Source organism: Xiphophorus maculatus, chromosome 14, assembly GCF_002775205.1.
Source record: "Xiphophorus maculatus strain JP 163 A chromosome 14, X_maculatus-5.0-male, whole genome shotgun sequence".
NCBI lineage: Eukaryota > Metazoa > Chordata > Actinopteri > Cyprinodontiformes > Poeciliidae > Xiphophorus > Xiphophorus maculatus.
In genome coordinates, this window is record NC_036456.1 from 10,617,952 (window position 1) to 10,632,004 (window position 14,053).

At 37.6% G+C, this 14,053-nt stretch overlaps 3 protein-coding genes across 3 annotated transcripts; all 3 read right to left on the reverse strand.

The window, feature by feature from the left end:
* Positions 1 to 1,326: 1,326 nt before the first annotated feature.
* Positions 1,327 to 3,625, reverse strand: LOC111611023 (uncharacterized protein DDB_G0292642-like). The gene is made up of 4 exons (XM_023346602.1): positions 3,459 to 3,625; positions 3,225 to 3,325; positions 2,293 to 2,448; positions 1,327 to 2,194 (listed from the first exon to the last, which is right to left on the reverse strand). The coding sequence occupies exons 1-4, from the start codon at positions 3,532 to 3,534 to the stop codon at positions 1,652 to 1,654; spliced, it is 876 nt and encodes a 291-aa protein (XP_023202370.1). The 5' UTR covers positions 3,535 to 3,625; the 3' UTR covers positions 1,327 to 1,651.
* Positions 3,626 to 8,142: 4,517 nt separating this feature from the next.
* Positions 8,143 to 10,436, reverse strand: LOC102236343 (putative E3 ubiquitin-protein ligase ARI6). Its single transcript, XM_005807248.2, has 4 exons — positions 10,041 to 10,436; positions 9,782 to 9,885; positions 8,890 to 9,063; positions 8,143 to 8,816 (listed from the first exon to the last, which is right to left on the reverse strand). Exons 1-4 carry the CDS (start codon positions 10,129 to 10,131, stop codon positions 8,361 to 8,363), a joined length of 825 nt encoding a protein of 274 aa, XP_005807305.1. The 5' UTR covers positions 10,132 to 10,436; the 3' UTR covers positions 8,143 to 8,360.
* Positions 10,437 to 11,314: 878 nt separating this feature from the next.
* LOC102227447 (probable E3 ubiquitin-protein ligase ARI5) lies at positions 11,315 to 13,641 on the reverse strand. The gene is made up of 4 exons (XM_005807214.2): positions 13,440 to 13,641; positions 13,138 to 13,238; positions 11,991 to 12,164; positions 11,315 to 11,889 (listed from the first exon to the last, which is right to left on the reverse strand). The coding sequence occupies exons 1-4, from the start codon at positions 13,528 to 13,530 to the stop codon at positions 11,434 to 11,436; spliced, it is 822 nt and encodes a 273-aa protein (XP_005807271.1). The 5' UTR covers positions 13,531 to 13,641; the 3' UTR covers positions 11,315 to 11,433.
* Positions 13,642 to 14,053: the final 412 nt, after the last annotated feature.

Consider the following 14,053-nt stretch of genomic DNA (forward strand, 5'->3'; position numbering starts at 1 on the left):
TTAGTTTAATTAAATTAGACCCAAAACCAAATTTCTGTGATGTAAATAAAATATATTCTCACTCCACCTTGTGTAAATCTTTTTCTCTGCTCAGTGATGTGGCTGTTTCTGGAACCTGTTTGTCTGGTTTGGTGTAACTTATATTAAACAAACGTCTGAAGGACAATTATTTATGAACATATTGATTGTCACAATTTATCAAACTGATTTCCAAGTGTTTTTTTATAGCGACATTCTGGTCTTTGAAATTGTTGGATCTGGTGACGTTTTTTCTCGACTACCATAAATTTGCTATCAGGTTTAGGTCAGTTATGTAACCAATCCAGAACAATGATACAACGGTATCACTGGTAACAGTAATACCATAATATCACTTAGTGATACTACGGTAATCAAAACCAGCAGGTTTTATTTTGACAATGGGGAGAAGTGCCATGTCCTGCTGGGAAATCAAATAATCAGCATCTCCATAACGTTTATCAGTCCTCTAACATTTCCTGGTAGAAGACTGAACTGAATTTGAACTTGGTAAAACACAGAGGACAAACACCAGCAGGTCATTATCACTGACTGTGAAAACGCCACAATCCACGTCAAGAAACTTGTCCACGTCCTCACTCCGGTACCTTGATTTCCAAATGAAATGCAAAATTTGCTTCATATGAAAACAAGACTTTAGGCTACTGAATAATATTCCAGTCATCTTTCCCCTTCATCCATGTAAGACATGTCTGGAGTTTTCTTTGGTTCAAAGGTCACAAGGAACGCAACAGTTGTGGCCCAAGTCCTGGATACATCTTGTGTTCTTTAACCGCCGTCTAATTATTCAAACTGAATAATTGTAAATGATTTGGATAAAGTTTCACTCTTTAAATAGCCAAAACAATAGAAACATTTTTATTTGTTCAACAATTCCTGATTTTCAGTTTGCGCTATTGTAAAAATGCAATAAAATGACAAAGATTGGTTAATGAATAATAAAAGACCAATATAATATGATAGGATTACTTAATGCAAATACAATAATAGAGGCATCAAACAGCACAAAAAGCTACATATTTGTGTGGACATCCTTTAATGCAGTGGTTCCTAAAGATTTTCTTCTGGTCCCCCTATAAATTACAATAGAATCCCCCCAAAAAGAAAAAAGAATCTACTGGGCACACACATCGTTCAACCAGACATAAACCTGTACACACATTTTGTTTTCAAACTCCACTGAAGTTTATTTCACACTTCAGGCTGTAACAAAACTACAAACCATCTTTACAGTGAATCACTTTTGTGTAACTGTTTTTTTTTTTTTTTTCATTCATCCAGTCTGCTTCCTGCGCCCCCCCTGCAATGGCACTGCGGTCCCCTTAGGGGGCGCGCCCCACACTTTGGGAACCACTGCTTTAATGGGTATTTCATCTGTTGTAGTTTCATAATAATACATTTTACAACATGACAAGATTTATTTGGAACCTACTTTGTAGTAAGCAGAGTACAAAGATTGTTCAAATTGTTGCAAAAGTTGGATTTTAAAGATTATACATGAATAGCAAGAACAAGCAGGTAAATAAAAAACAGTGGTAGCTCATGTATCACATCATGATGTGATGTATCATCATGAATACATCACATCATTGACATAGAATAGAATAGACATCTATTCGTATTCCACATAGGAATCGGTTTCCATTCCTATAGAACGGAAGCGGTCTAGACGTCTATGGAGGTGGAATAGACCTCCAATCCTATGTGGATTAGTACGTCCATTCCACGTAGGAATAGACGTCTGTCTGGGGGCAATACCACAAATATCAAAGTCATCTGTTATACATTCATTAGCATTCTTTAGGCAGCCAAAGCAAAACGTCATCTTACATCGGGGACATGAAACGTTTTTGCATCCTTTCCCAGTGTGCTGCAGCAGTGAGCCGCAGGTGGGACAGGCGCGGACCGACGGACACCCTTTGATTCCTCCTGATACCTTAATTTGGACTTCTGGACATTCTCTCAGCGTCTTCAGGGCAGAATTGTGGCAGTCGTCGTTTTCGCAGCGGTCGGATCGAGGCTGTTGACCTTTCCACTCCCTCAGACACTGCCAGCAGAACCCAAAGCTGCGTCCGGTCTTTGCTGAACACACTTGGCAGCAGACATAGAGGTTTGAGCTGCTCCCTCTGGTCACAGGAGTCATGCAGCCCGGACACTGTCATGTGTGTTTGGGGATGAGAGAGGGAACAGAGGGATTTGAGTCAGACTCAAGCCTGTGTGCAGTTATCATTACGTCATTTATAAGATACTTACAAACTTTTCGTTAAGATTTCTGGCGGCAGCATTCTGGGCCATGGTCGTCGCAAAGTTCTTCATTTCTTCAGGGGTCAGCAAGGCCATTTTGCAAACCTCCTGATAAGGCCACTCAGCATTACAGCCAGACTGACCGCACACAAACCTGGATTTTCCCTTTATTTAAATAATCACAGAAATAATCAGGATTAAAAAGATAAAAAGACACTACATGTTAAATAATATGTAGGTTCCTCACTTCCTTTTAACCAGTTGTCAATATTATGTTAAAAATGTTGTCACACAGAAAATACAGCGATGTATTAAGATGCTCTTTAACTCTAAATTTCACAGTTGAGAATTTGTTTTTGAAAAGTCAACTTTAAAAAATTTACAGTGAATCTGTCGAAGGTAAATAAACTAAAAGCAGCAGAAACAACAAACTAAACATTTAGTTTAGTTTAGTTCAATTAAAAAGAGTGAGACACAGAATAAAATATTCTACATTTTACTTTTGAAAGCAAAATGATGCATTGAAATTAGAGACACATTCCTAAACATGTGAGTGTATTGTGAATTAAAAGATTTGCGCAGGTTTTGTTTTGATGATTCTCTGTTTCTGTACATTGAAGTCGAGTATCTACATCTCTAATAAAGAAACAAAATGTTTTGAGAGAGAGGATAGATACATTTTCTTCAATAAGATATTCATATTTATGAAAAATTAGATTTAAAAAGCATTTAATTAGCAGTAAAACTAGAACCAAAAAAAGAAGAAAAAAACCAGTACTGTGTCAGCACCTTTCTGTTGCGGAAAATACATGTAGAAAATAAACATCACCAGGAAAACGATCACCTCATTACTTTTCATCAAAATCAGAATAAGACTAGTTGTCTTTCTCTTTTTTTCTATTTCCTATTTCGAATAAGATTATATTTGAATCATATCCCACCTGTTTGAGCAATTCCTCGCACCACTTTGTGAGGGACATCGGGGTCACCACATGTCCGCAGGACATCCGGGCTCTTGGGGAATCAAAACCTTCACACAGAACTGCAGAAACATCCAATGAGATCCTCCACTATGTTCAAATACAAACTGTTCATGCTTTAAACAAGATTATAAATTCAGTGAAAAATAATACAAGCACAATTAAAGCGCTGATGAACTGAAACGAGCCACTCACAGTCAAACTGATCCTCTTCGTCCACAAATCGGATTGTAGAGTCGCTCAGGTTGTAGCGCTTAGTTTGATCGTTCATCTTGAAAAATCTCTTGATTTCTGCTGCGACGCTGAAAACAGTCAACTTATGTTATAGTTGGTCTAATTCGAGGAAACTCTTTCGATTTCGAGCCTGGTTACTCTTTACGGGTCATGTGACTTTCGCTTTGCAGCTGATCACTGAAGATACGCCTCCATGGAAAGACGAGCAGGTGGATGGATGATATTTAACCTCCTGTTATGTTCGTTTCTGCGGTACAGCAATAATGTTCGTGGGTCAATTTGATCCGTGGAGTGTTTAATCATGCAATAGGGTCAGAAACCCAAAACATTCCCCCAAAACATTTTTGTATCTGATTATTAACTCCAATACTAACCATTTCAATCAATATTTGTGCAATGATGTTTTTTTTATTTCTGAGAAATTAAGGATCAACGACGACAACCTGCTCATTTACTCAATTGGACATAAAAAATTGAATTTACACTGAAAAAAGCCTAGACACACAAAAAAACTATAATTTCCTTGAAATTGATCTCTTTTTTTCTTCAATGGGTGATCTTTATATTTGAACTTGAGACACACATACTGTTCAGGGTCAAATTGACCCGCTGATTAAAATCAAGACGAGTCATGCAGACAGTATTTATGTTTTCCTCCACTTCTGCTGAGTGTCACTCAGTGTGGGTGGAGTTTGTCCACGGGAACAGAAAAGATTCCCGTCAAAAGTTGTGTGAACACCTGCTTTCTCACAGTTTCCTAGTGAAGTAAAGAAAACAGTGAGTTGCACTTCAACTTGACTTCCGGGTCAAATTGACCCGAACAGTATCTATGTAAAAAGTAGAGAGGGGGGGTGCAAATGTGTAAAATAAATACATTTTCCATTTATATGTAGAGTGCACCTATTAAGAAAAATAGAAAAAGTTTCATGCAAAAAAACAAAAACAAAACAAATACTTCCAGCTATTTTTTTTATTTTTAAATTTTATTTTTTAAACTTTAAAACAGGTCAATTTGAACCGGTACATAACAGGAGGGCTAATGAACGACAGTGAGAAGAATAAATATAGTTTTTAATGTTCCCGCCTTAACTTCATAAAAACTAACTGGTGAATAATTTACAGTTTACTAAGAAGAATGGATAATCAGGTTACCATCAGTATAGAATAAAATATCCTTTATTGTCCTATAATGGAGAATTTTCTGTACAAAGTGACAGGCAAACACAGAAACTAAATTCACAGATCGAAATATTTGGTACTTGATTTATTTTTAGCATAAAACATGCAGACAAATTAAACGTGAAAATAGCAATTATTCAAATTAAGCAATTTACAGTTATTTTCATATCCTCTCACCTTTTTCTATTTTGCATGTGTCACAGTATTTATGTTTTCAAAGAAACTGAATTGATTAAAGGCTTTTCTACACGTGGGGGAAAAAATCACAAAACCTCAGCAATTATTCATTTAAGGGACTAATAGATTTATATTGGGTCAAATATCACTATGTTAAATAAAAAAACAGTTTTTTTTAACAAGAGAACAATTATTCAGCGAAAAACATGTCCATACATCACCAGGAACAATAATCAATATTGGCAAATAATTATAAATGAATAAAAACCTGCTGCGGGAATGCTGAGATCATATTTTGAGACTTTTGAGTTTTTTAATTTTTTTATTACTAATGTCTTTGGGGTGGAAACCAACAACAAAACACGAGAATGACTGGACGATTTCATTTTTGTTTTCACTTTACATGTCAGATCGTTTTTTTTTTTTGTTTTTTTTTTTTTTTTACATTTTTCACAATTATAAGCTTCGTGACTCCACTAATATATTATAGTGACGTTATAAAGAACGTCCTCGTGTTGTTCCAGCAAACAGGAGGACATTTAGAGGCAGGTGTCCAGCGTAGAGTTGAGTGGATCAGAGTGGAGCAGGGTCGTGGACGATCAGCTCCAGTCCTCCGTCGCAGCGCATCACCGCGTGGATCTCAGACTTGTGCTTGATCCCGCATTCAGCCAGCGTTTGGGTCTCCTGCAGGGTTTTTCCTTTGTAGATCAGAGACATCATCGCCACTGCTGTAACTGCTGCAACCGCTGTAACTACTCTCGCTGCTGAAAGTATCAAATGAAACAAATCATCTCAAAGACCGACCTTTGCGCAAAACAAAACCGAAAACACAGAAAGACGACGTTCAAAACAAACAAGAGTGGATTTTGTTTCTTAAGTAATAGAAACAAATATTTCTAAAATGAAACCTAAAAGAAATAAAATCCTCTATGTAGGATTTAATCACAGCACTTATTACACAGTTCTTGTGATCCCATCAGACAAAACGCACATTAATATCTTGAATTGTTTAAAACGGTTTAGAACAAATAGGATCTAAAGTCTCACATAAATGATAATTGTGGATTTTAAAACTGAAAATCGGCTTTTTAAACTACATTTCATCTTTCCATCTGTTCTATGTCTCAATGCATTTGAAGTGAGAATTTCTCAGCAGGTGTATTTACCTATGTCAACGCGTAGCTCCTGTATTTTGTCTACCAGAAACTTCACAAGAATGTGGTTGAGCTCCTCTTCTTGTTTACACACGTTGATCGGTTTTTTAAAGTTCTGTTCAAAACAGACGATGACCTGGCAAACCATGGCTGCTTCTTTTGACGACTTTAAACTCTGCTCCGGAATTAAAGCTGTAATGTGAAGAAACTGAGCAGCAGGAACTTTTATAGTATTCTGCTTTCATTTTGTTTAAGGCGTGGCTTAAAAATGAACAATAATAAAGAAGTAGATCTGAACAGGGCATGATTAAAAATTATATGGTAATTTATAATTCTTTGGTTGGGTGGATAAGCTTATAATTTTTTCTGATGATGATGATGATGTAATCAGTGATTACAAAATGTTGCATGTTATGGATATGAACTGTGCATATCTTTGATCTGTTTAACAACAACAACAACAACAACAACAACAACAACAACAACAACAATAATAATAATAATAATAATAACATACATCTCATGATGTCAAATAAAATCCTAAATAAATAGACAAGGTGACAAAAGTCATGTCAAGGGTCAAATATGTAACTGAATTAATCTGAACCTGAATTTACACAACAATATAAATAATGTTTATCACTTGAAAGTATGAAAGTATCATCAGCCAGAGTGTGTTGATATACTGGATGTGTTGTCAAAAACTTAGGAACAGACTCTTGAAAATTATAGGCCTGTAGGACAACATTTCTTTCTATCAGAGAAGATAATATAAAATATTAGGTTAATTCTTTAAAACGTTATCTAATTCAGGCTTGGGATTTGGGGAGAAAAACAGCAGCTAAGGAGAAAATAAGATTCCTTCAGATAATCCTGTCAACATTTCAGGAAATAAGAGCTGGAATAATAAAATTCAAATGAATTTCATCTTTCCTAATAAACAGGGTTTTCCCTAAACATTCCCCAGTTTATAATACATTGTTAAAGGTCTTTGTCACGATCACTTGGTGGCGGTAAATGACCTGAAAGAACTTCCAGGTACTTTCCAGACTCACCAACACCCAACCTGTCAGACTGCCGGTCTGGTTTATTATATTACAGATAAAAGGATCTGTGACGTAACTTTCATTTTCACTCTGAAACATTTCCAACATGCATTAAGATACAAGATGGACCTTTTGATTGGAGCCTCCAAGTCATCAGACACAATCATTAATGGTTTAGTCCAAGTAAATAATTCTGTACTTTTCTGTTTATTAAATCAGTTTGATGAATGCAGATTAATGAATATTCCTGATCTGTCAGCACACAAAAAAGATTGATCCTAAAACAATAAACAGTTTTAGTTTATCTAACACCAACTTTCACGTGATGTAAATAATGTTGAGACCAAAAACATCTCGTCTCTTCTTGGAATTACAGAGTTTATAGTAATTTAGGGTTGTGAGTCAGAGCGCCACCCAGTGGGCTAACAGTATGTAGCAGTCAATCATCACCCATGGAGGGCAAACATTTTATGGGGTTGTATGGAAAAGACTCAAATACAGACTTAATATCTGAATATTGTATTAAAGCTAAAAGAGATGCTGAGTTCAGGTAAACCAGAAATTTTTTTTAAAACAAAACCCAAATTAAGAATATGAAAATAAAAACAAAAGAAACATGAAATAAGACAGACTTTGCACAATTGTCTTCAAGAACATATATTGAGACTATAAAGAGAATCCCACTGCAGATATGACAGAAATTAAGTGATTGAATTGTGTCTTAGAGGGATCCATTTAAATTATTGGGTACTGATAAAATTTAATTCTTCCTGGTGGGAAATACATTTTTTCACTTATTGAATTTATAAAGAAAGCTTTTGGACTCCCTCCTTAATTGGTATAAATAAAGTCTGCTGCTAAGAAGGATGTTGTTTTAGCTGCCAAATTTCACTGTTTTACATTGATGTGTATTTGCAATTGACTTTAAAACAACAAAAAGCCTATTAAATTTGAGTCTCAAATATAACAGATTTTAATTTTCCAAAACATTTTAACACAACGATTTTAGAAAAGCAAATTCAACATTAAGTAGCTAAAAAATATAATCTCCATTTAAGATGGACGCCATATTTGAGACAGTCAAACATGTTTAGTAAAAAATTATGTTTTATTGGGTGGTCAAAGAAGAAATTATTGTCAGCGTAAAATATAACATGAGAATGAAAATGTTGCAGATATCATTTGATGCTTAATAGAATAAAGAAGTTTCACAGTTGATGAACATCAACAATAGGAACTGCAACATTTTTGACAATAGTTCATCCAAGTTTCAGTAAGAAGAACAGGAAGCATCTGTTTCTGCAGTTTTACTTCCTGTGCCACACAGGTATGGATGTCTGTCTGGGAGCCACACCGTCACTGCAGGGGATGTAGTAGGAGCTGGTCTTCAGACACTCAGTAGTCAGCTTCAGACACACGAAGCAGAACTCCACCTGGCAGCGAGGACAGATGATGTTCTTACAGCCCGTCTTGTCGTGCTCCACTGTTTGTCCACAGGTGGGACAGGCCCGGATGGAGGGACAGTCCTCGACATCCCGGACCTCAGGGAAGGATGTGGTGTTGCAGGTCCTGAGCAGCTCCAGGTCTTGGTTTTTGCAGTCATCATTGCCACAGCGATCAGAACGTGGAGCCGGACCTTTCCACGGCTTCAAGCACTGCCAGCAGAACTGGACCTGTTTCTTCTGGTCTGCAGAGCAAACTAAGCACTGAACGCAGAGGTTAGTCAGTTCCTCTCTCTCAATGTAGCTCTTACACCCAGGGCACTGCAAGAGGAAGACATAATGGTTTAAGTAGAGCTGGTAAAGTCAAGACTGACCTGAAGTTAGAGACACTTACTTCTCTAAACTCCTGGTACTCTGCAGCAGCCAGGCGAGCGATGGTCTCTTCAAAGTATTCCATCTCTTCAACGCTCAGGTCTGCCAGGCGCCGCACCTCTCGATACGGCCACACGACACCACAAGTCTCCTGGGTCTCTTCATCTATAGCAGGACACCTGAACTTGTACTGACCCTAAAACAATCAAATGCAACATGTAACCATAAAGACGCAGAACAACTTGGTTTGGTGTCTGAACAAATGGGTTAAACCCTGGGTGGGTGGGTTTATGTCATTGTCCAATTTTACACACATCATAGGTACTTTTTTTAAAATACTGAGCTAATGTCTGTTTTTAGGAAAGCAGGTCAAAAAGCCTCCAGTCTACTGAGGACTCTGATGTTTTGGTCAACACCTGAACCTGTTTGCAGCCATTGACACCTGGTGCCTTTTTTACAAGAAGACAAAGAAATGAAAATGTACTACAAAATTAAAAACATGACACCTTCAAGAAAGGCTGACAACTACAGTATGTCTTCCCGTCTTAAACTCAAATATACACCAATACATGAGGACTGTTCACCTAAATGCATCACGGCTGCATGAAGGATCCAACCCAGATGGACACAGATGGAGAACAAGCCGACACCAAATGAAATGAAATTCATTCTATAATTATCCTTTTATTTCCTTGCAACTATAGAGCCTTTAAAAACAACAATGTTGTTAATGAATCCCACTGCTTGGACTAAATTTGATTTCAAATGTTCTCCTCTTATGTACAATGTCTTTAGTTGTGCATTGGAACTGTTTAAATTTCAAAATAAAAGCATGTTAGAAGGTATAACAATGAAAGGAAATGACCAAAGAAATAAAATGTTGCATATAAAATGTGTGTGATGTAATTCAGTACCTGATCCAGCAGGCTGCGACACCAGCCAGTCAGAGATTGTGGAGTGACAGCGTGACCGCAGGACATTTCAGCTCGAAGACCCTGGTCTTCATCATCATCGCTGACTAATAGGACAGACAGTTGGACAGTGTAATGGTGGACATTATACTGAAAAAAGTACAAGTAAAATTTGACTACCCCTGCTTTACAAATCATTGAGAAGCAAATACATAAATATAACAAATGCTGTTAAAACAGCAGCATAGTTTTCAGTCCTTACATGGAGGGTCCAGGTCATCAGGTCTGTCCACAAAGCTCAGCGTGGTGTCGTGGGGGTCATATCCTTTCTCGTCCTCATCGGAGCTGCTCATTTCAGACCTACTTTGTTCTTCCAATTTGTCTGCTAAACGTGTTTCCCCTCAACCAGAAAATAATCTGAGGCGGCAGGCTGTCACGACACTCGTAAAGCAGCTTTTACTTTCAGTTTCTTCTTCTACACATTTAAAAGTACAGAATGTACATTCAATCAAGCTCCCTGGTCGAATCCTTTCAGTTTTACTCTCATATTAATGTAATGTAACTTAGAGAAAAGGGAATAAAATTAAAACACAATGTTTCAGAGGTTTTTGGTGAAGCAGTCCTAGAGGAAAACAAAACACACCCTGGTTACAAGGTCAATGCCAGCAATTACAGTTACATCCTGCAGATGTCACTAATAGCAAAACTATTTAAATCATTTTTGCTTCCATTGTATTTAATGCAGAAGTAATCAATTTATAATCAATTTACTCTCAGTAGCTTTCAAAAATCAGATCAGCTTGTCTCAACTTATGAAATTAATTCAATCTGAAATATGAAGGCTCTTTTTCTCATTAACAACTGGAAGAAAATGTTTATTTGCTGTTCATTGAAGGATTCATCCATCATCATGGGATAATCTTTTTATTAAAGAACAAACTTTATTAACTTTATTATTGAGTGACTAATGTCTTCTCATCAATCCACTGTGATTCGCACCACGGTGTTGATTTAGTGCCAGAATTAAAAAACACTTAGAAAAGCAATTGTTACCTGAAGAGTTAAACCAGTTCAAACTGTGTGATGTCCGTCAGTCTGAAGTGAGAAAGATCATTCACAAATCAAAACACATCAGGATTGTCTTAGAAAGGACTCGCTGGTGTTCGGTGCTTATATCATCCCAGTAAAGGTCAAACCAGGTCAACTGGATCCAGTCCACCACTGGAGTCAAAATGAAACAGAAGGTGAGAATCTTCTCTCATATGTGGAGATTAAAATGTTTGCCAGTCAGAGGAATTGTTGCTTTAAATAACAGAGTTCAGCACATCATCATCATTTAATACTGTAGATGTGTAAATGATAAACAAACACATTAAACTACTTGAGACTATTTATGGTGAGCACTAATAAAACAATGAAACTTATCTGTAATTATAAGAACCTTTCATCATTATGAATAATAACTTCTGGGCCCTGCCTGCTTAAAAGTTAGTTTTACACCCAACTTCACTCATCACAGACCAGGCATGAACAAAATCTGTTTAATAGGAACTTTATTTGTTTTACAAAGTCAGGTTGCCTACATATTTGGAAAGCAACTTATAAGGTTAAAAACAAACAAAAAACAACTTAACTTTGTCAAGAAATAACTACTTTTAGTTTCTGTGCCACACAGGTATGGATGTCTGTCTGGGAGCCACACCAGCACTGCAGGGGCTGAAGTAGTCGCTGGTCTCCAGACACTCAGGAGTCAGCTCCAGACACACGAAGCAGAACTCCACCTGGCAGCGAGGACAGATGATGTTCTTGCAGCCCGTCTTGTCGTGCTCCACCTTATGTCCACAGGTGGGACAGGCCCGGATGGAGGGACAGCCCACAACCCCGACCACCTCGAGGAAGGATGTGGTCTTGCAGGTCCTGAGCAGCTCCAGGTCATGGTTGATGCAGCCGTTATTGTCACAGCGGTCAGAGCGTGGAGCCGGACCTTTCCAGGGCATCAAGCACTGCCAGCAGAACTGGACCTGTTCGTTCTTATCTGCTGTGCACACCAAGCACTGAACGCAGAGGTTAGTCAGGTCCTCTCTCTCAATGTAGGAGCTGCAGCCAGGACACTGCAGGGCAGAAAAGGATAGAAAACAAAACAACAGGAAAGAGGTTACCGCATTGCAGAACATTGTTTCATGAATTCATCTTGAGCTCGCATGATGCTTACTGTTTTAAAGTCGCAGTACTCTGTCGCAGCCAGACGGGCCATGTTCTCTTCAAAATGCTGCATTTCTGCAGCGGTCAGGACGGCCAGGCGACGCACCTCTTGATACGACCACAGAGCGTCACACTTATGCAGGGTGCCGTCCTTTAGAGCTGGACACTTAAATTTATACTGGCCCTGAAATTTTGCAATATTTAGACAACGATATCATTAACTTGGATTATGTTCTTGCTATCAAGCATCACTTACATACACGTCACAGAGCACAACATCCTGAAAGATGAATTTGATGAGTGAAGAGTTCAGAGTCCCACTGAGCAGCTCTCTGATTTTAAATACGATGCAAGTTTATAAATTTGATTTGTGTTGTACTTAGTGGTATTTGATGAATTTAACTGGAAATCTACTTAAATCTACACCTCAGATTAAAATATATTTTAGCGCTGGTTGTCAAGAACTTGCAAAGCATTCCTGTCCTCATCTACAAAACGATGTGAGCGGGCATCTCTTTGGTCCATTCAGTTTGGGTCTCTGGCTAGTTAACTGCAAAACATGTTACAGTAAGAAACATGTTAAAATTAAAAAGTTTATTATTATTATTATGGATTATGGCTAAATTGGATTTTAAATGTAGGTACTTCAGCACCAGCCTCTAATTCACAGCAAGTTCTGCTGCTGTTTGCTGTTAGTTTTTACTGTTTAAAATCTTCATTGGTCTTCAACCATGAACTGAATTTGATAATTAATATGAAGGATGAGAAGAGAATTGGATTGAAGTAAATTAAGAAACAGCACTGCATTAAGAAATGCTGGATCATTTTAGTGGACATTGTAGTTGCTATGAATGTTTCTTAGCTTTATAACATTAAATATGAGCGTTACTCTGTCTTGTATTGGTTACATTGTAATCAACGGTGGATCATATTAACTGATTATTGTTGAAAAACAAGAAAATGTCTAATTAAAGTCATTATTTTGACAGTAAGCCATAATGTCAAATGGCCCAGTTTATGGCCCACAACATAAAACATAAAACTGGGCTGAATGTGTCGTCTTGGACTTTATGCTGGATCTTTGCACACAATCTCCACTTCAACAGTACATGTGCTAATGAGAAAACAAAAGTAAACTTTAACCTGTTGGAAAGTACCTGATCCAGCAGGCTGCGACACCATCCAGTCAGGGACTGCGGGGTGACAGCGTGACCGCAGGACATTTCCGCACAGAGACCCTGATCTCCCTCGTCCGGGGCTAGAAGAGAACAGACTCAAATAATAAAAATAATAATAAAAATCATCTTGTTTTTTAGCTGTCACATGATGTCCTCATGTTCCCTTTGACTTGCATGGAAGTGTTTTTAATGTCTCTAAAACAAAACGTTCCTTGCATTTATTTGGAAATAAACAACGTCACTTCAACACAACAACACAACAACAGTTCTCAGGTTCTTACGCATCGGATCCAGAGCATCAGGTCTGTTCACGAACTTCAGCGTCGTGTCTCTTCGGTCGTATCTTTTCTCTTCGTGGCCCTGCGTGGTCATTTTGTTCCTGCTCTGTCCCTCGACCAGAACCAACTTCTGTCCGTCTGCAGCCAAAAGATGTGGTCTAATGGAGCAGCTGCTGCTGCGTCACTCTCAGAGCCAATAGCTGTTGTTACTTTCAGTTTCTCCCATTTCGTTTTTTTTTTCTTAGTGCATTTTATTTGGCATTGATTATGAAGACGAACCAGTGATGATGAAGAAAAACACACAATAAAGTTAAAACCTCTTCTTGGCGGAATTAGTTTTACATTCACTTGTCATTTTTAACATTGTTGAGTTTAATTTACGTTTTGCACTGATTTTAGTTAAACCCTTCAGAGAGCTTAATTGCTGTATCTGCTGCTTTTTTTCTCTACCATAGTCGAAAGCAGCACGAATAATAAATACAATTACTATACAATTTTTTTCACAGTTTGAAAAGCAACCATGTAAAGAGTTTGCAAATAACAACACAGACGCGTCACATGATCAAAAAACAAAGTGATTTCCTGCAATTAATCGTTCCTATAAAATCTTCGACATC

Bases quoted from the DNA above. Each gene is read 5' to 3' on its own strand.
- LOC102227447 (XM_005807214.2), bottom strand. From the start codon at position 13,530: ATGACCACGCAGGGCCACGAAGAGAAAAGATACGACCGAAGAGACACG. The intron at 13,239-13,439 runs GTAAGAACCTGA...GTTCTCTTCTAG, and splicing joins TGATGCTCTGGATCCGATGC to CCCCGGACGAGGGAGATCAG. The intron at 12,165-13,137 runs GTACTTTCCAAC...GCAAAATTTCAG, and splicing joins GTCGCAGCCTGCTGGATCAG to GGCCAGTATAAATTTAAGTG.
- LOC111611023 (XM_023346602.1), bottom strand. From the start codon at position 3,534: ATGAACGATCAAACTAAGCGCTACAACCTGAGCGACTCTACAATCCGA. The intron at 2,449-3,224 runs GTGGGATATGAT...ATTTAAATAAAG, and splicing joins GCGAGGAATTGCTCAAACAG to GGAAAATCCAGGTTTGTGTG. The intron at 2,195-2,292 runs GTAAGTATCTTA...CACACATGACAG, and splicing joins GAAATCTTAACGAAAAGTTT to TGTCCGGGCTGCATGACTCC.
- LOC102236343 (XM_005807248.2), bottom strand. From the start codon at position 10,131: ATGAGCAGCTCCGATGAGGACGAGAAAGGATATGACCCCCACGACACC. The intron at 9,886-10,040 runs GTAAGGACTGAA...CTGTCCTATTAG, and splicing joins TGATGACCTGGACCCTCCAT to TCAGCGATGATGATGAAGAC. The intron at 9,064-9,781 runs GTACTGAATTAC...TGATTGTTTTAG, and splicing joins GTCGCAGCCTGCTGGATCAG to GGTCAGTACAAGTTCAGGTG.